This window comes from Trichoderma breve, chromosome 1 (assembly GCF_028502605.1).
Source record: "Trichoderma breve strain T069 chromosome 1, whole genome shotgun sequence".
Lineage (NCBI taxonomy): Eukaryota > Fungi > Ascomycota > Sordariomycetes > Hypocreales > Hypocreaceae > Trichoderma > Trichoderma breve.
This window is the reverse complement of record NC_079232.1, coordinates 3,679,833-3,699,883: the sequence shown is the minus strand read 5'-3', so window position 1 is coordinate 3,699,883 and position 20,051 is coordinate 3,679,833. Positions and strand designations below refer to the sequence as shown.

General features: G+C 53.5%; 5 protein-coding genes across 5 annotated transcripts; 3 read left to right on the top strand and 2 right to left on the bottom strand.

Moving 5' to 3' along the window:
• Positions 1 to 1,222: 1,222 nt before the first annotated feature.
• On the top strand, positions 1,223 to 6,962 carry T069G_01120 (4'-phosphopantetheinyl transferase superfamily domain-containing protein; the record flags this gene model as incomplete). Its single annotated transcript, XM_056168330.1, has 3 exons — positions 1,223 to 1,751; positions 1,845 to 6,790; positions 6,852 to 6,962. 3 exons carry the CDS (start codon positions 1,223 to 1,225, stop codon positions 6,960 to 6,962), a joined length of 5,586 nt encoding a protein of 1,861 aa, XP_056033646.1.
• A 677-nt stretch (positions 6,963 to 7,639) lies between these two features.
• On the bottom strand, positions 7,640 to 8,232 carry T069G_01119 (LSM domain-containing protein; the record flags this gene model as incomplete). Its single annotated transcript, XM_056168329.1, has 4 exons — positions 7,640 to 7,840; positions 7,918 to 7,968; positions 8,024 to 8,164; positions 8,230 to 8,232. The coding sequence occupies 4 exons, from the start codon at positions 8,230 to 8,232 to the stop codon at positions 7,640 to 7,642; spliced, it is 396 nt and encodes a 131-aa protein (XP_056033645.1).
• A 514-nt stretch (positions 8,233 to 8,746) lies between these two features.
• T069G_01118 (uncharacterized protein) lies at positions 8,747 to 10,483 on the top strand (the record flags this gene model as incomplete). Its single annotated transcript, XM_056168328.1, has 1 exon — positions 8,747 to 10,483. The coding sequence occupies one exon, from the start codon at positions 8,747 to 8,749 to the stop codon at positions 10,481 to 10,483; it is 1,737 nt and encodes a 578-aa protein (XP_056033644.1).
• A 2,876-nt stretch (positions 10,484 to 13,359) lies between these two features.
• On the top strand, positions 13,360 to 15,399 carry T069G_01117 (major facilitator superfamily domain-containing protein; the record flags this gene model as incomplete). Its single annotated transcript, XM_056168327.1, has 3 exons — positions 13,360 to 14,314; positions 14,389 to 14,730; positions 14,789 to 15,399. The coding sequence occupies 3 exons, from the start codon at positions 13,360 to 13,362 to the stop codon at positions 15,397 to 15,399; spliced, it is 1,908 nt and encodes a 635-aa protein (XP_056033643.1).
• Positions 15,400 to 16,130: 731 nt separating this feature from the next.
• Positions 16,131 to 19,995, bottom strand: T069G_01116 (fungal zn(2)-Cys(6) binuclear cluster domain-containing protein; the record flags this gene model as incomplete). The annotated part of the gene is made up of 4 exons (XM_056168326.1): positions 16,131 to 17,771; positions 17,841 to 18,760; positions 18,824 to 19,677; positions 19,892 to 19,995. The coding sequence occupies 4 exons, from the start codon at positions 19,993 to 19,995 to the stop codon at positions 16,131 to 16,133; spliced, it is 3,519 nt and encodes a 1,172-aa protein (XP_056033642.1).
• Positions 19,996 to 20,051: the final 56 nt, after the last annotated feature.

Sequence of the window (20,051 nt, the reverse complement as noted above, 5' to 3'; positions counted from 1 at the left end):
ACGGTCCAGCAGGCACAAACTAGGACGAATCAGGCCACCGTTGACCTCCAGAGATACACATTATAGAGTAAAAAAGATTCCAAACGAATCATTTCTCTGTTGTCTCAAACGGCTCAATGATAAGCATTGCTCCGGAGGGTGGATGGATGTTCCATCGCCAGTGACTTTTTGAGACGGACCAGGTACAGGTACTTGGCGTTGCGGCCAGATTCGCCGCCCCCCTTCCCATCGAAAACACGACCAACCCCGAGTGGCGGGGTGTAACAAACTTTTTTTGCGGTGGGAGGGTTGCGATTGTGCTTATCTTAGCACGCAAACCATCCAGGGGACTGCGCGTATCGATACGACAACGGCCGTAGTAAACAGCCTAGGACTCTTATCAGGGCGAGAGGGAATTCCAGTACCATCATTTTTGCACCTATTTCGCAATACTCTTGGGCAATTGCTGCGAGACATGTCTGCCCCTCATCAATTGGGCTGCGACGCTCCCTAGGGACATGCACCATGTATTGGTACGGCATCAAGTACGGCCCAGCTACCATCAGACGGGCCCCGCTGAGGGCTATGCAGAGAAAATTATTCTTTTGGCTGCTGCAAGAGTGGCTTCATTTCTAGGGACCAGCGCCACGGCACCCAGAGCCGGCTCCAGCGGTTCTTACCCCAAGCAGCTTAGCGCGCGAATATGGTTGAGCAGCCCAATGCACCTGCAGCAACCGCGTGGAGGGTGAGTGCCCATGTCACTGCTTTGTACCCCGGTACTTGCAGCCTGTCGTCCCCCCAATATTTTGGCCAGCGTCGTCCACAGGCGGTGGGTCGGGATTCAACAATCAAGACACTGGCTTCCTTCCATCCGTCCAACCATCGAGGGGGGAATTGGAACCAGAACGGTTTTTGTGATCAAGCTTTTCCGGCCGCTTCTAATCATAATCCCAAACCATCCCGCTCTGCTGCCGTCCTGCATCTCCTGTGTCTGCCAAAAGCCCTTCTCTCCTTCAAAGGTACGGAGAGTCGGACCAAAACACCATCAGCACTTGGTCGAGCAGCCCAAGCAGCACAAAATATTAAACCATCCCACCAGGCAGGCGTTTCGTTTCGGTTGAGGAGCGCGATCCACACTGCCGGCGGTCAGATAGACGACTCCGACTACCCGTCTATCCTCTCAATTGATACCCTCCTCTAACATCCATCACCTTTTCCCACCTCACGACGCACCACCGCCACCATGCGTCCCGAAGTCGAGCAAGAGCTCGCCCACACGCTCCTCGTCGAGCTTCTGGCATACCAGTTCGCCTCTCCCGTGAGGTGGATTGAGACCCAGGATGTCTTCCTGGCAGAGAGAACAGCCGAGCGCATCGTCGAAGTCGGCCCCGCAGATACCCTTGGAGTCATGGCAAAGCGCACACTGGCATCCAAGTATGAGGCCTACGACGCCGCCAAGTCGGTTCAGCGACAGATCCTCTGCTACAACAAAGACGCCAAGGAGATCTACTATGATGTAGACCCCGTTGAGGAAGAGCCCGAGCCTGTTGCCAGCTCATCCGCTGCTCCCTCAAGTCAACCCGCTGCTGCCAGCGCTCCTGCGGCTGCTGCGCCAGTTGCTGCCGCTCCCGCAGCCGGCGCTGGACCTGCAGCTCAGGTTCCCGATGTGCCTGTCCAGGCTGTCGAGATTGTGCACACCTTGGTTGCACAGAAGCTCAAGAAGTCTCTAGCTGATGTGCCCCTTAGCAAGGCCATCAAGGATCTGGTTGGAGGTGAGTTGACTACCCCTCTCTGCATCTACCCCTCCAAAAAAAAAAAAAATTGGAAAATCAAAAATTGTTTCGGCCAATTCTAACTGCGTGTAGGCAAATCCACTCTCCAAAATGAGATTCTCGGTGATCTTGGAAAAGAATTCGGCTCAACGCCTGAGAAGCCCGAAGATACGCCTCTCGACGAGCTCGCCGCCTCTATGCAGGCTACCTTCGATGGCAACCTTGGCAAGCACACAGTATCCCTCATCGCCAGGCTCATCTCCTCCAAGATGCCTGGTGGCTTCAACATCACAGTGGCCAGGAAATATCTGGAAACAAGATGGGGTCTCGGTCCCGGTAGGCAAGACGGAGCATTGCTGCTGGCCTTGACCATGGAGCCTGCTGCCCGTCTAGGAAACGACGGTGAGGCCAAGGGATTCCTCGACGGAATCGTCCAGAAATACGCCGCGAGCGCCGGTATCAGCTTGACATCTGCAGCTGCCTCCGGTGGCTCTGAAGGAGGTGCGGGAGGCATGATGATGGATCCCGCCGCCATTGATGCTCTCACCAAGGACCAGCGCGCCCTGTTCAAGCAGCAGTTGGAGCTCTTTGCCAGATACCTCAAGATGGACCTCCGGGCCGGCGACAAGGCGCACATTGACTCCCAGAAATCAGAAAAGGTCCTCCAAGCTCAGCTGGATCTGTGGACCGCCGAGCACGGCGATTTCTACGCTTCTGGTATCGAGCCTGTCTTTAGCCCGCTCAAGGCTAGATCCTACGACTCCTCCTGGAACTGGGCTCGTCAGGATGCGCTCACCATGTTCTACGACATCATCTTCGGCAGACTCAAGACCGTCGACCGTGAAATTGTCAGCCAGTGCATTCGCATCATGAACAAGTCAAATCCCAAGCTCCTCGAGTTTATGCAGTACCACATTGACAACTGTCCTACTGAGCGCGGTGAGACCTACCAGCTGGCCAAGGAACTTGGTCAGCAGCTCATTGAGAACTGCAAGGACGTCCTGAACCTTTCTCCCGTCTACAAGGACGTTGCTGTCCCCACTGGTCCTCGCACCACCGTGGACGCTCGTGGCAACCTCAACTACGAAGAGATTCCCCGCGCCAGCTGCAGAAAGCTCGAGCACTACGTTCAGCAGATGGCTGAGGGTGGAAAGATTTCCGAGTATGGCAACCGCACCAAGGTGCAAAACGACCTGCAGCGTATCTACAAGTTGATCAAGCAGCAGCACAAGATTTCCAAGACTTCTCAGCTCGAGATCAAGAGCCTGTACGGCGATGTTCTGCGCTCTTTGGCCATGAACGAGAGCCAGATTCTCCCCAAGGAGAATGGCAAGGGCCGAAAGCCGGGTCTCAAGGGCACAAACCCCAACAAGGGCCGAGTCGAGACCATCCCCTTCCTCCACCTCAAGAGAAAGACCCTGCACGGCTGGGACTACAGCAAGAAGCTCACTGCTGTCTACCTCAACTGTCTCGAGGAAGCCGCCAAGGATGGTGTCACCTTCCAGGACAAGCATGTCCTGATGACTGGTGCCGGTGCCGGTTCCATCGGTGCCGAGGTCCTGCAGGGCCTCATCAGTGGAGGTGCCAAGGTTGTGGTTACCACTAGCCGATTCTCTCGACAGGTGACCGAGTACTACCAGTCCATGTACAGCCGCTTTGGCTCTCGCGGATCGCAAATCGTTGTCGTTCCCTTCAACCAAGGAAGCAAGCAGGATGTGGAGGCTCTTGTCAACTACATCTACGATGCCAAGACCGGTCTCGGCTGGGATCTCGACTTCATCGTTCCCTTCGCTGCCATCCCTGAGAACGGCCGACAGATTGATAGCATCGATTCCAAGTCGGAGCTGGCTCACCGTATTATGCTCACCAACTTGATCCGCATGCTTGGCTGCGTCAAGACTCAGAAGGCTGAGCGTGGCTTTGAGACCCGTCCCGCCCAGGTCGTTCTCCCTCTGTCCCCCAACCACGGTACCTTCGGTAACGATGGTCTCTACTCCGAGTCCAAGCTGGCTCTTGAGACCCTCTTCAACCGATGGCACTCCGAGGACTGGGGCCACTACCTCACCATTTGCGGTGCTGTCATCGGATGGACTCGTGGTACTGGTCTCATGTCTGGCAACAACGTTGTTGCTGAGGGTGTGGAGGCGTTCGGCGTGCGAACCTTCTCCCAGCAAGAGATGGCCTTCAACTTGTTGGGCCTGATGTCAGCTACTATTGTTGATCTCTGCCAGTCAGAGCCCGTCTTTGCCGACTTGAACGGTGGCCTGCAATTCATCCCCAACCTGAACGAGTCCATGACCAAGCTCCGCAAGGATATCATGGAGACTAGCGAAATCCGCAGAGCAGTTACCAAGGAGAGCGCTATCGAGAACACCATTGTTAACGGAGCCGACTCCGAGGTACTTTACAAGAAGAAGACCATCGAGCCCCGTGCCAACATCAAGTGTGACTTCCCTCACCTGCCTGACTGGAAGACGGAGGTGGCCCCTCTCAACGACCAGCTGAAGGGCATGGTTGACTTGGAGAAGGTCATTGTCGTGACCGGTTTTGCGGAAGTTGGTCCCTGGGGTAACTCCCGAACTCGATGGGAGATGGAGGCCTACGGCGAGTTTTCGCTCGAAGGTTGCATTGAAATGGCCTGGATCATGGGCCTTATCAAGAACCATAATGGTCCCCTCAAGGGCAAGCCTTACGCTGGCTGGGTTGATGCCAAGACTGGCGAGCCCGTCGATGACAAGGATGTCAAGCAGAAGTACGAGAAACACATTCTGGAGCACTCCGGTATTCGTTTGATCGAGCCCGAGCTTTTCGACGGATATGACCCCAACAAGAAGCAGCTGCTCCACGAGGTCGTCATTCAAGAGGACCTGGAGCCTTTCGAGGCTTCCAAGGAGACTGCAGAGGAATTCCGACGCGAGCACGGTGACAAGGTGGAGATCTTCGAGATCCCCGAGAGTGGAGAGTACATTGTCCGGGTGAAGAAGGGCGCCTCGCTCTGGATCCCCAAGGCTCTGCGCTTTGACAGACTCGTCGCTGGTCAGATCCCGACTGGCTGGGATCCCAAGCGATATGGTGTCCCCGAGGACATCATCAGCCAGGTGGACCCTGTCACCCTGTTCCTTCTCGTGTCGACTGCCGAAGCTCTCCTGTCGTCTGGTATCACCGACCCCTATGAGTTCTACAAGTACGTTCACGTCTCTGAGGTTGGTAACATTGTTGGCTCTGGTATGGGTGGTGCTGCGGCCCTTCGTGGCATGCACAAGGCCCGATTCCTCGACAAGCCTCTTCAGAACGACATCTTGCAGGAGTCTTTCATCAACACCATGGCTGCATGGGTCAACATGTTGCTGCTCTCTTCGTCTGGACCTATCAAGACGCCTGTCGGCGCTTGTGCGACTGCTATTGAGTCTGTCGACATTGGTGTGGAGACTATTCTCGAAGGCAAGGCACGTATCTGTCTTGTCGGTGGTTTCGACGACTTTGGTGAGGAAGGCTCTTATGAGTTCGCCAACATGAAGGCCACCAGCAACAGTGTGGATGAGTTTGCCCATGGCCGTACACCCGGTGAAATGTCACGACCTACTACCACTACCCGAAACGGCTTCATGGAGTCTCAGGGATGCGGTGTCCAGGTCATCATGACTGCCCAGCTCGCTCTGGACATGGGTGTCCCGATCCACGGTATCCTTGCCTTTACCACCACCGCTTCCGACAAGATTGGACGATCCGTCCCTGCGCCTGGCAAGGGTGTCCTCACTTCTGCCCGAGAGCATGCTGGCAAGTTCCCATCGCCGCTGCTTGATATCAACTACCGCCGCCGACAGATTGAGCGCCGCAAAAAGCTGATCAAGCAGTGGGAGGAGTCTGAGTTGGAGTTCCTGCACGATGAGGTTGATGCCATGAAGGCCCAGGGCGGTAAATTCGACGAGAAGGAGTACGCTCAGGACCGCATGCTGCACATCCAGAAGGAGGCCGCAAGACAAACAAAGGAGCTCCTCCGAAGCATGGGTAACAACTTCTGGAAGAGTGACCCAAGCATCGCTCCTCTCCGAGGTGCCCTTGCAACCTGGGGTCTTACCATTGATGATGTCAAGGTGGCCTCGTTCCACGGCACATCCACTGGCGCCAACGACAAGAACGAGTCTGCGGCCATCTGCCAGCAGCTGCGTCACCTTGGCCGAAGCGAGGGCAATGCCATTATGGGTGTCTTCCAAAAGTTCCTTACTGGTCACCCCAAGGGTGCTGCCGGTGCTTGGATGTTGAACGGCGGCCTCCAGATCCTCAACTCTGGATTGGTCCCTGGTAACAGAAACGCCGACAACATTGACCCCATCATGGAGCAATACGACCTGATTGTCTACCCCAGCCGTAGCATCCAGACTGACGGAGTCAAGGCTTTCTCCCTGACCTCTTTCGGTTTCGGACAGAAGGGAGCCCAGGCAGTCGGCGTTCACCCCAAGTACCTGTTCGCTACTCTCGACGAGAAGACTTACGATGCGTACCGCGTCAAGGTCGAGGCCCGACAGAAGAAGGCCTACCGCTACTTCCACAACGGAATGATCAGCAACACCCTGTTTGTCTCCAAGGCCAACGCGCCTTACAGCGATGACCAGCTCAGCGCTGTGCTGCTGAACCCCGATGCTCGTGTGAGCGAGGATAAGAAGACGGCGGAGCTTAAGTATGCCGCCAACTTCATGAAGCAGTCTGAGAAGATCACTCCCGCGACCACCGTCAAGGAGACTCAGCAGGTCATCGAAGCGCTTGCGCACAAGGTGACGAGCAAGAACAGCAACGTCGGCGTTGATGTGGAGGATATTCCATCCTTCAACATTGATAATGACACGTTCATTGAGCGCAACTTCACCGCCGAAGAAGTGGCCTATTGCAAGACTGCCCCTAGCCCGCAGAGCTCATTTGCCGGCCGATGGAGTGCCAAGGAAGCTGTATTCAAGGCTCTTGGTGTTGCCAGCAAGGGAGCTGGCGCTGCCTTGAAGGACATTGAGATTCTCAAGGACGACACTGGCGCGCCTGTTGTTACTGTAAGTTGTTCTATTTAACTTTACTTCATTAGAAAGCATTTCGCTAACCATTGTCCAATAGCTACATGGTGAAGCCGCCGCTGCTGCCAAGCAGGCTGGTGTCAAGGAGGTCTCGGTCTCCATTTCACACGCCGACAAGCAGGCCGTTGCCGTAGCTGTTGCCCATTTCTAAAGGGCATCATAAATGATGATGACTTGATTTGGTAACGCATTTAGAATAGGATGGCAGGTTTGAATCAAGGAGGCGTTGCTTGCTAAAAAGGAGGCTCAATTGATTCAACTTTTAATATGTATCGTGGGAATGATGGCATGGATCGGAAGCAGATGTATTAGATTTACGAGACATTTACTAGTAAGATATATTAGTTGAATGACCCTATAGAAGGTCACAAAATTTTCAGTTTTTTATTGATTTCTAACATTATATCTGATCATTCAATTGCCAATACCCATTGTGATCAAACGACGGCTTGTATAAACGCCCAGTTTCTCCATCTATTGCCCTAAACCTGACAACTGTCAACAGGAATGTTGATATCCAAAGGTGTGACAGACGCATGCGTGCCATTGGGTATCAATTGATCTCGTAAATTGACGGTTGGCGTATAAAATCTCTTTGTCTGGAAAGCTCTCATCGTCGAAGCTGCCCGCCGCTGTCAATATTGCTTAAAGAGCTCGCCCTATCCTTCTTCTTATCCGGCCCGAGTATGACATTCGTACATGATAGCGTGTTCGTCACTGCCACGGCCTTTATCATCCCTATGCCGCTCTCCTCTCGCTTTCCTCAACATTCTGTGCATTTCGTCATCGTCGTTGTCGTTGTCGCTGTCGCCGCGGTTGCGCCCTTTTCTACTGGCCACGCCCCCTTCCACGGCCTCCTCTGCCTCCACCACGACCTCCTCGTCCCCTGTCGCCGCCTCCTCGGCCGCCGTGATCGCCTCTTGACTGGTGGCCGTGGCCGCCACGACCGCCACGGAAGCCTCCTTGCTGGCCCTTCTGCTGCTCGGTGACCTGGTCGATGATTTCGTCGGGGACGCGGAGGTATTTGATCTAGTGAGCCCCGGAGAGCGTTAGTTGCTGGTCGCGAGGAACTCTGGCGTTTTGTGCTGGAGGGGGTGAGAACGTACATTGTTTCCCTTGACGTAGACTTCTGGGAGGCGCATGAATTTATCTCCTTCCTGTAATTATATGTTAGAAAAGGGAGATCTTTTGGAGGAGTCGATGGAGGCGTACCGGGCTTGTCTGCACAACCTCTTTCAAGGTGAGGTTCATCCATGTATCGCACATGACCAGGTGTCCATTGAGAGTCTCTCCGTTCTTGAGTTCGACCAGCATGGGGTGGCCTTGGGCGGCGTTGAGCAATCCGAGAGGGAGCTGCAGTTCATGTGCATTAGCAGCAGCATTGCGAGGGAGTCGGACAGGGCAAGCAAAGGGCATACCATGATTGGTGATTATGCCTCTATTGGGCAGAGCGCGAGGAAGATTCTTGTATGTCGTTTCTCGGTGGCAAGGCCAGCTGTCGCGTGAGGATAAAGAGTGTTTGCGGCTCTATTTTTGGAGGTGAGGCTGCGAGTGGAAGCTGGATATGTGCTAAGTCAGAAAGCTTTCTGGAGGGAACCCCGCCATGTGCATGACCCCGGCTGCGAAAGTACTGCGGTACGTGCTTTGTGCGGACAAGGTACATTGCCAGCGTCGGAAACCTTTCCGCGCCAAAATATTCTTCTGAATGCCTCAAATTGAACGACACAACAGGCGCGAGGACGGCTTCTGGTTGGATTTGAAGCTGCGTTTTGCAGTGAGCTGAGAATGCAGCGAGGCCAATTGCTTTATGACGGGCTGTGGCGCTGCTTATGCCCGTCCTTTGACAAACTGGCCCTGCGCACGGCGATTCATCGACAGAGCTTGCCTTGCACACGATCAGCGGGATGGCGACGATGTGCTTCCAGGGCAAGGCCAATGCATGTCCGATGCTACGAAACAGGCTCTAGTTTTGCATCAAGGAATGGGGAACTAGATCATGAATCTTCTCGGCCAGGCTCTCAGACAAGCGAGGTGCAACAGAGAGAGGAAATCAAAGATGGCAGCCTCACAGATGCCACGCCCAGATCCTGGAGAGCGAGACTTCTTGCCCCCGCAGCACCATCAGAGGAGACACTCAAAGCCAGCACAACAGAAGAGATTTTAGCAGCACTGGCTTCGCTTCGAGAAGTGAGGAAGTGGACGCCAGCCAGCAGCAACCAAGAAGTGGACCAGCATCTACGGATAGTTCAGCTAGTACAGCATCTCATGCGAGTCGAGAATCAACCTATTACCCCTTTTATCTACGAGTGCCTCATGGACGCCATGGCTCATCCTCGAGGCTCCGTCGACGGCGTGCGCCGAATCCTGGACGACATGGTCGAGCAGCAGGGGATGAAGCCAACGGCGGAGTTATGCAACGCCGCCCTGAGAGCGTTGATGAATCACCCAGACTACGTCTTGCGGATGGAGATTCGAAACATTATGCAAGAGTACTGGTTTCCAACCGACACGCCGGTAAAGCAGACAGTTGCAATAGGACTGCTGCGAGACGACCAGCACGAGCTGGCGTATGCAAAGCTAACGGAGATGATTGAGCAAGGGGCCAAGGTTGACCCCTGGGTCTACGACATTTTCATTCTAGTGTTTGGGAAACTCGGATTCTTGGATGAAATGCTGCAACTCCTCTATAGACGCAAGAATCTCGCCGGCAGCACCGACCCCATGGTCATCAACCTGACATACTACGCGTTGGATGTGTGTAGCCAGGCATATCATCACGCGGGAACTCTCTTTGGCTGGCTCTCAGTGGTACAAAACCACCTCGTGCAGCCGTCGGATGGCATCATTGAGAACGTGCTAGGGACAGCAGCTAGAAACGCGGACGCGCAGCTCGCCACAGAAGCACTTGATATGGTGTCACAGCGAACAAGAGCTCAACCCTACCACTACGAAGCCGTCGTGGAAGCCTTTGCCGGTAGCGGAGACCTGGCGGCGGCTATACGAACTCTCTCCATCATGTCAGAAAACGGGATAAGGATCGGACGCGGTTACACTAGGACGCTGCACAAGGCAGTCCGAAGCCGTCCGGAGCTCTTGGATAACGCCGAGGCAGTGGTGCGGGAGGCAGCCCGTGCCCGTCCTGTGCCTCGCGCGGCCGCAGCTGCAGTGGTCGAATCAATAGCAGAAGCACACGGCAGCGCCAGAGCGTTATCTCTATACCGAGACCTGCCGACGCTCTGTGACGTGGAGCCGCCTAATGCAAGGATGCTACAGAATCTAATCATCCATAGCGCTGACGAGGCTACGGCTAAGTACTTTGCAAAGGAGTATGCGGACCAGGTTTCAGAAGATGACGACCCGACTCAAAGCACGGCGACTTTTAGTACCTTGATTACGAGGTGCGCAGAGGTTGGTGAGATGGACTTGGCGTTCCGATTCGTGAAGCAAGCCATGGCCGGCGGGATTACGAAGAGCCGATCTTTGAAATGGATCAGCGTGCTGGTCGAGCAATCGGTTACGAGAGAGGATGGTCGGGTCTGGCCTGTGGTGGATTCGCTGCTCAACACGGGCGACGAAGATACGGCCAAGAGTGTGCGCAGGATTCTGCAGCAGAAGAGGATTTCGAAACTAGCCTCGCAGTGGAGGGCAAAAACTCCAACCACGACGCCATGAGCGCATGTAGATCTAATAAGAACCCCCCATCGACGGACTGGAGCTGCAGTGAAAATCCAGATGATCCCCGAAAGGCATGTCTACAGGCATCCATTATGTGATAATGATAACCAGCATGTGTCAACAACATCTCGCGTAGTGAAGGGATTTGGCCATTTTGATATACGGTTTATCAGCAGAGGATTCTATTTCCGATCGGAGAAAGGAGGTCGCATTTATAAGGAGAAAAGAGCAGTTGGTAATGACAGATTAGATGGCAGATTAACACCAATGTGCCGATATCCTAGCGACATGCGAAAAGTCTCCCGTTGGATGAGCGAGCTCCGACGAGTCAATGCCCAAATACAGACTTGAGATTATTCCTAATCTGGCAACTGCACGAGGACCTAAGGATGAAAATTCAACAGCTCAAAGCAGCTATCAAGACTATTGCCCGGTTGGGGAACATCTGCAGGGCCAGATGAGATGAGTCAACAAGAAACGAACCAACCAACCAACCCGGCGATATCCAATGTTACGCCCGGGAGAATCGGGCGGCACGGGAACCGGCGCCTTGGGGCTGGCGACCAGGGTACAACATAACAATAGAAGCAATGCGAATCACGACAATGGGTCCCACGAGTCAAAGATGACAAAGGACGGCGTATCGTCACTCCGAGGTGACTCGCCGGTTCACCCAACAGGGCAAGGCGAGCAACGTGGCTCCCCTGCCGCCGGTGCAGTCACTAATCAGAATATTCCCTGAAACTCAGATGCTCAGAAAGGAATTTGTACGGCACGGAACTAGAGCTGAAGGATCGATGAGAGAAGTACGACGAATCGTCACGGTGGCTGACAAGTCCCATGAGGAATTATTAATTCGTGAGTGGCTGCTGATTGGGCTTGAACGAAGCGGTTTCCGATTGGGCATGGACGGGACGGGGGCTTACTAGCGGGATCTGATGGAGTCATGATTGGCTTGTTTGTTTCGAAGGATGGAAGACGGGGAGGAGAGACTTCACTGCCACATGCTGGGCCTTTTGACTTTTTGGCGGCATGTTGCTCTTCCTCGCGGCGGACAAATGAAACCGAGTGCGAGAGCGAGGAGGAGAGAGGAAGAAGAAAAGGGAGGAGGTTGAAGCAAAGATGACGCTGATTGCAACAGCGTTTGCCAATTTGGGCAAATTAGCCGTATGATACGAACAAGCTTGAAGTCTGTTTTTTCTCCTCGACCGGCGAAATGATACGAGTTGAAGGATCAAACAGAGTTTCGGCGGCTTCAATTGTTGAGCTTCAAAATCTGACGTTGATCTTCACGAGTCGGAACCGGGGGGGCAAGATTTGCCTCGGAGTTGAGAGCTGGAATTACGAAAAAAAACGAATAGCCTACTGGAGCATTTGTCAAGGGATAACTGATACTCGCAATCGCCTATCTGTTTCTTGTCGTCCATTGTTCCAGGGTCCGGGTCGAGGTTATCTCAGCAATCTGAAGATTCTAGACCGACCCCAGCACGTCATCCTGCATCTGGCATGCATCTTGTTGCAATCTGCTTCCGTCGCCTTACTCCGAAGCCTAATCTCGCTGCATTACTCACCACGACCCAATCTATTGCCTCCATCTGCACTAGCACTTGGCCGCTGCCTAAGCCAGATTGCGCATCACTTTCTTGTCAGTGCCGACGCCCAGTTCCTCGGGAATCCGCCCGCTAGGCTGTTGTCTTGACAGGTTGAGTTCTGACCCTCGGATTTCCTGAGTCGCTGGTTGGTAAGCCTCATTGCCCGTAGACGGCAAACCTTTTTTTCTTTTTTCTCTTTCCCGCTTAGAATAATTTGATTTTACAGCAAAATTAATCCCTTGCTTCGACCCAGCCGGCACTTGTTAGTCTCGCCGGTCGGCCAATTAGCTAACTGCTTCACCCCCAGGGCCCTTGAATCCAACACGCCTCCAAAGCTCCAAAGGCGAATCTCTCACTCAATCTCCAGCGCCGAATCGCACTTCGGGCTTAGGAGAAAGTGTTGACCAGTTCAGGGAAGAGCTGTGCCCGCAGCAAACTCTTCACGCCCATCCTCAGCCTCGATGGATCCAATACCTCCGGTGTCCGATCGAATGCCGGGCTTTACTAAGCTTAACCCCCAAAAGTCCGTGTGCCGTAGCAAAAGGGTGAATGCTAGATTGCAATCTTTGTCCACTATCCTCGGGGCGGCGTCACTCGGCGTGCTCTAGGATGATGCTATGATGCGTGCATGCTTTGTAACATCCCACATGTCCAAGCAGAAAGCCGGTGGGGTTGACAGTTTTTGCGCTGACACCCCCTTGCACAGCTTTTTAGCATTTGCTTGGCATGGGTACTGGCAGGATCCATATCTCATTCACCTTTAACCTAGCTAGGGCTGATGGAGCATCAAAGTCCCAGAGCTATGGAATCCGTGCGAATCTCTCCGGGATCTTGCTAACAGCCTCTTACACACGGCTGGATTACAGATCAAAAGAGCGAGCAGCTGGTGTGGAGCCGGATGGCTTTGACTCAAACTTGCGCAATGGAGTTTGGGAGACACGCAAACCTGGGGGGGATATAAGAGGAAAGCTTGTGGCCATTTACTACCGGGAAGTCAGACTACAAGACATTCCAGAAACTTTGGCTACTCCTGAGCAGAGAGAGAGCTTGAGATCACACGAACTTGCTCTTATACCCTCTTATATCTCTGATTGTTTATTAAACAGCTTGGTTCACTCATAATTCACGGTAATCATATATAAACAACCATCAGGCCTCAGTGTTTGTCGACAACTAGACGACTACTAAATTGATACATATACACATCATAAACCGGACTTACACACTCATCTACGTCAAATTGTATCGATCATATCCAATACAAGCAATCCCTCATTTACAATGGCGGACATCATTCGCGACGCCGCCATTGGGCAGCTCATTCGCTGGGTTACAAGAAAACGATATCTCAAGTACCCTGAAGAAAGAGATGATTTCGTTCTCCCAGAGCCCTGGGTCCAACTCATGAACGGCGTTCCCCTCACATCTCACAACACATCTACATCAGATGCCTCCACAGCCGCCGAGGGCAAAGAGACGGGCGGCATCCTACGCACCCCGTCAAACGGCAGCACTCGCCGAGATGCATCTCCGCCCCCGTCTCGGGCCCCCAAGGATGAGGAGGCGCCTACAGAACCCCGAACACGGCATTCAGAGGACCACCACGACCACCACGGTGGTTCACACGAGCACGTACAGCACTCAGATCTGGGCGACATGACAGCAAGGAGACTTCGTGAGGATGAAGAGCACGAGCTGGAAAAGGTCAAGTCTATTCCCATCGTGCCTCAGACGACAAAGGACGGCGCCATCCTCGTCGACTGGTATTACACAGACGACCCCGACAACCCGTACAACTGGAGCAGAAGCAAGCGTCTCGGCATCAACGTCCTCATCTGTCTATACACTTTCGTCGTCTACACCACTTCGGCCATCTACACTACCTCCGAGGGTGGTATTATGCAGCGCTTTGGCGTCAGCGAGATCAAGGCCACGCTGGGTCTGTCCATCTACGTCCTGGGTTACGGCATCGGTCCGCTCATCTTCTCCCCGCTCAGTGAGATCCCGCTGATCGGACGTAACCCCGTCTACATCGTCACCATGTTCCTGTTCGTCATCATCTCCATCCCGACGGCCTTTGCGCCAAACTACCCTGGCCTCATGGTCCTGCGTTTCCTGCAAGGCTTCTTCGGATCGCCGTGTTTGGCTTCTGGCGGTGCTTCCCTCGGTGACATGTATAGCCTGATGGCTCTGCCCTATGCCATGATGTCCTGGGTCGCTGCAGCCTACTGTGGACGTAAGATAATCCCCCCTTTCCCCTTTTCATCCTATCCTATTGTTTTTCTCATCGCTAACTTTCTTATCATTTAGCTGCTCTGGGTCCTCTCCTCTCTGGTTTCGCCGTCCCCGCGGAGTCCTGGCGCTGGTCCCTCTTCGAGTCCCTCTGGGCCTCCGCTCCCGTCTTCGTCTGCATGTTCCTCTTCCTTCCCGAGACCAGCAGCGCAAACATCCTGCTCCGCCGCGCCCGTCGCCTGCGCAAGCTCACCGGCAACGAGCGCTTCATGTCCCAGAGCGAGATTGACCAGCACAACCTGCACCCCGGCCAAATCTTCCTCGACGCCCTGATCAAGCCCCTTGAGATTACCATGAAGGATCCCGCCGTTTTGTTCGTCCAGGTGTACACCGCCATCATCTACGGCATCTACTATTCATGTAAGTTTTGCTCACTTATATCCCTTTCAAAACACATACTAACTTATCACGCCTTCAGTCTTCGAGGTCTTCCCCCTCGTCTACCCCGTCTTCTACGGCATGAACCTCGGCCAAGTCGGCCTCGTCTTCCTCTGCATCCTCGTCTCCTGCATCATCGGCGTCGCAGTCTACACCGCCTACCTCTACTACTGGATGAACCCCCGCATCGAGAAATTCGGCTGGCCCGTCCAGGAAGACCGGCTCATCCCGGCCCTGCCCGCCTCCGTCGGCCCCACCATCGGCCTCTTCCTCTTCGCATGGACCGCCCGCGCCTCCATCCACTGGATTGTGCCCACCATCGGCATCACAATCTACGGCGCCACCGTCTTCATTGTCATGCAGGCCATCTTCGTCTACATCCCGCTCAGTTATCCCAAGTACGCTGCTAGTCTGTTCGCTGCAAACGACTTCTTCCGAAGCGCGCTTGCTTGCGGTAGTGTCTTGTTCGCGCACCCGCTGTTTCATAATCTCGGCGTTGCAAGGGGCACGAGTCTCCTTGGAGGTCTGAGTGTTATTGGCATCATCGGTATTTGGCTGCTGTACTTTTACGGTGCAGCACTTCGCAAGCTTAGCAAGTTTGCTGAGTCTGGAGAGGCTGATGAGGAGCCTATTACTCAGGAGAAGAATTAGAATGAAATAACAGTTTACGAGGCAAGAGTGACGAAATGTCCTCATGAATTATTCCCCTTTATGTATTAATTGGATTTACATTTGCTTTGTTATGGTTTGGTTTGGTGCTTTGGGAACAAGAAACTCAACGTTTCTACCGGTTTTAATAAGTTAGATGGGGCATGGTACGGGGATAATGGATCAACATCTTGCAAGGTTTCTGGGAGGGTGGTCAAATGGATTTCAGCTAGACTTTTTGGAGAGCATCATCATAGTAATATCATGACAAAGCGGGTTCACACAAAAACAATTTCCATAATACCATGGGCAGTCTCATTCGTATCCTCATCTTCTGCAGCGTTTGCATCTCATTCATGATATCTCTGCTTGACGGAGGTGATTGTTCCCCCTTGGATAAAAAAATATGTACAAGTAGTAAGACTGGAAGCAGCAACGAGAGGGGGAATCAAACAGTTATCAAACAGTTGAATATGATGACGCCACAACTTTATTCAAGCTCACACTGAGCGAAAAGCTTGGCCATGCCAAAGTAACAAGGAAAGGGAAGAGCAAATTAAGAAGAGAAGAAAAACTCCATTCGCGCCATGATATTGGTTCCAACTGGGTATAAACCCCCCTCTGAAGGTATACGTGACCCAAATCCTCTACGCTTCCCTCATTAAAAATCAATGGAAGAAAAATACACCTCCTACGCCGACCAGTATTTTATTGGTTTCGTCACAGAAGCCATCTCATGAATCGCCTGGCATGTTCCAGCTATAATTTGACCCGTGCCCAGAAGTAGCCGCAAAGCCAGTTCCCGACTGGCCGTTGAAGCCATACCACGCCTGGTGCTGAGATGGCTGCTGTGCGTGCTGCTGCTGTTGAGCTACACGCTGGCGAGTATTCTGTTGCTGCTGTTGCTGAATCTGCGATGAGTAAGCGGGATAGTTTCGGTCTTGCTTCGCTGCATTTTGGCTCGGCCTGGGCGTCGAATTCTGTGATCGGGAGTTGAAGTTCTGCCGGGAATTACGTGTCAAGTCCGAGTTATTGTTACTAAAGTCTTGTGCTTGTGCATTTCCCCTCGGCCCCATGTGGGATGACTGGTTGGTATGGGAGGTGTTTCGGGATGTATTCGCATAGGAGCCATAAGCATGTGAGCCTGAGCGATCTGCAGAGACTGTCGTTGCCGCCTGCATGCTAGCGGCGGCCGTCGTTGTCGTCGTGGCATGTGAACCGTGGCCATAGTTCGTGTACGAAGTGGTGTTGGTCGCATCTCTCTGATACGAATATGGCTCGTACGTGATTCTGTCGGTTGAAGACGCTTCTGGTGCTCGGGTGCTAGAATAACGGTCGTAGCTGTTATACGTCCCAGAGCCAGCAATGCCAGCTGGTGCTTGTAGTCCTTGCCCATGGGCATTTGACTGTTGCTGTTGCTGTTGCTGTTTCGGATCCGACATATTTGGACTTTGAAAAGCATCTGTTGCTGATGTCTCGTGAACCGCACCTCGTGTCTGGCGCTTGCCCGTCCGGGGGCTGCTCGTGGCTCGTGAAACAGCATTCATTGGCGAAACAGCGCCAGTGCGTTGAAGTGATGCCGCAGCCACATTATGTTGCTGAGAATTCTCCGACGCCTGGGGCATCGCCGTGGAACGCCAAGCACTGCTCCGGCCAGATGAGTCTGCTGTCTGGTTCTGCATCGATGTTACGACTGCGGCCACAACCGCTGCCGCCTGAGTGACTGGGTTGCCGCCATTAGACCAGTCCGAAGCTGCCGTGGCATTCAAGGAGCTGTGTCTGTCCTCTTGATTAGTGTTCCTAGTCGCTGCGTTACGCCCAGACCCTTTTGCTGACTTGGTTGGCTTTTTCATGCGTTCATGAGCCATTGGCTGTGTAAGCGTCTGGGTCTGGGTCTGGGTCTGGTCCTGCACCTCAGATGCCGGAACGTTGGGGTAGTACTGGCGTCCGTGAGGCAGGATTAGATCCGACAGCGTCATGCTGCTCTGTTGTGAGGGCTGCGAAGAGCCTGCCTCGGAGACGCCCATGTTTGTATGGTTGAAATAGTCGTGCGGGACGTGACTTTGTTCCCAGTCAGTAGCAGTAGCAGCCATGTTGTTGGCCAGCACATCTCCAATTGGCATTTGGTGGTGTACAGAGTTGTCGGGCAGCTCAGGATAACCCTCCGCATCTTCATGAAGCTGCTGGTCTTCTGGTAGTGTTTCATCATGTAATTCGGCCTCGGCCTCATCCTGTTCGTCCTCCTCCTGCCCATCTTGCTCATCTTCTGTTGTGATGATGGCGTTGGACTTCATTTTCTTTGGTTTGGGGCCGGCATATTCGCAAATCAAGCCCGCCTCACGGCACCCGCTACATATTGGCGTTTCTCTCGGACACTAAATGTACACCGTTAGCTTCAACAAATCCATCGAACCAGATAAGAAATGTGTTCTTTGTTGTCTTACTTTGACTCTGCGCTGTTTACACTGGGCACAGGCATTTCTCGACTTGCCCCCCCTTCGTCTCGATTTCTTAGAGCTTCCAGCGCCTTCTAAGCCTGCATTTGCTTCTTCGTCCTCACCATTCGCCGCCTTGTTCTTCCTTCGGCTCTTCTTATTTGTAGGAGTAGACGTTTGTAGCACCAGTTCATTAGTAGTGACTGGGCCAGATGAGCTTCCCTGAATGTTACTCTGGGTCGCAGGGGTAGATGATGGATTTGAGGTTGAAGGCGGAGCAGAGCCCTCCTTGTTGCCGGGATGTACAATGCGAAGACGCTCTGCACCGTACTTAACCAGCATACTAAGCGACTCCTTCTGTAGCTCCGGGGATTGATTTGCAAAAATGTTGAACTGCTCTGGGGAAAGAGACTCTGGATCAACACCAGCACCCTGAAGCATGACCATGGCAACATTCCGACGTCGCTCTGCCTCCTCGGGCGAAACGTTGATGGTGAGCAACCCTGCGGCGGAGTTTTGTGCAGCTGCTGTCACATCCTGAGCATTCTGTTGCTGGCCAGTTGAGCTGCCGCTCCCTTCTCCTAGCTGAAGCTGGCTTGCAACGGCGGCAGCCTCCTGAGAATCGATTACACCTTGTTCTCCTGTGGCCCCAGCATCGCCTGTTTTCCTCTTTCTCTTCCTCGACTTGTTGCCTTCGCCACCTGGCGTTTTGTCGGCATCTCTCTTCTTCCTCGATGCACTTGGCGTCTTAGGCTGTTTATCTATAGTAGGGAGAGGACGTCGTGGAGGCGGTGGCTTGAACAAAGTAGCGAGTTGGGCGACTGTGCGGTGGAGAGGGATGTGGTCATAGTCAATGAATATAGCTCTACTATTTCGAGAAAAGGATATGATGAGCGATCCTCGACAGTCAAAGGCAGGCCGACCTAAGGCTATGTTAGCACAACAGGGAACGTGGGAACGTTTACCAGGACGAATGGGGATCAGGTCCTCACTTGCTAAAAGAGGATCAATCTCTCTCTGTGAGTATTCAGCAACCGGTGGCTTGACCTGGCTCTTGTGCTGTCGCTGCCAGTGCTGCATAGAGCCCTTGCAGACATACGAAAAGACCCAGTCCTGCGTTGCTCGCGACACCTCCCGCACCGCCCATTCACTTCCGTCGACCTGGCCAACCGCAGCCACGAGGTGGTTGGCAATGGACCTCTGCAACACTGGATCGTCGGCCGGCTGGTTCAGCAGAGCGTCACTCACGCGCACCACACGGCCCGTCTGCTTGCCCGCCGACTGAGCTCCTCCCAGCGACGGATCCAGCCTGCTCAGCCCCTCCAGCGCATGACCATCACCCTCCGACACTCCAAGCGTCAACTGGGCCGCCGCTGCGAGGTCCAGCCTTGTCGCAACACGCTCTGCCCGAGTCTCGCTGACTTTGCCGCTGAAAACATCCCGGAGCTGCGACTGCAATTCCTCAATAGAGGCATGCGGCTGGCTGTCGAGCCTGCTGGGCTCCTCGTCTCGGAAGTTGAAGCTGGCGAGGAAGTCCATGGACCGGCTGCCCAAGGCCGTTTGCGTGGGCGATTGCGCGCTGCAGAGGCTCTGCGGGAACTGGGCCGAGTCGAGCTCGAACTCTTGATGCAGAGACGAAGTAAGCAGACGGTGGTTCGGTGACGGTGAGAGCGGGTTCGTTGGTGGTGACCATTGCGGAATTGTTGATGGTGGATTGCGGATTGCGATCCTGGACCTGGCAGAAAAGAAATGCTGGGGGTGCGAGTTTGGTGAGGGGCGTGAGCCCAGCGCCAACGCGTCAGGGAAACATGGACCCTCGGCTTCGCGTACTTCGTAACTTGCTGTGCTGATGCCATATGCGTCCAACTGTCGTCAAAGCATTGCATTTGCATTTGCATCGTCAGCAATTGCCAATTCCTCATTCATTTATGTATTTGCTTATCTTATTCTTTTGTGCTGCATATATACATGTATTTCCATCCTATGCAACGACCAAGTTGCAACAGCATGGCCTCTGATAGGTACCCAGTAGTGCTAACCTACTAGACTTGGGGACTTACACAAACATGGCCGCAGAGCCAAGTGACGAGTCCTTGTAAGTGAATAGCATAAGAATTGTAAAACAAAGCAGCATCCCGTCCTTGATTGCCAAACCCCGGCTCATGGTGGTACATTTCATTATCAAATAGTACACGAAAACAAAAGAAAGAAAGAAAGATG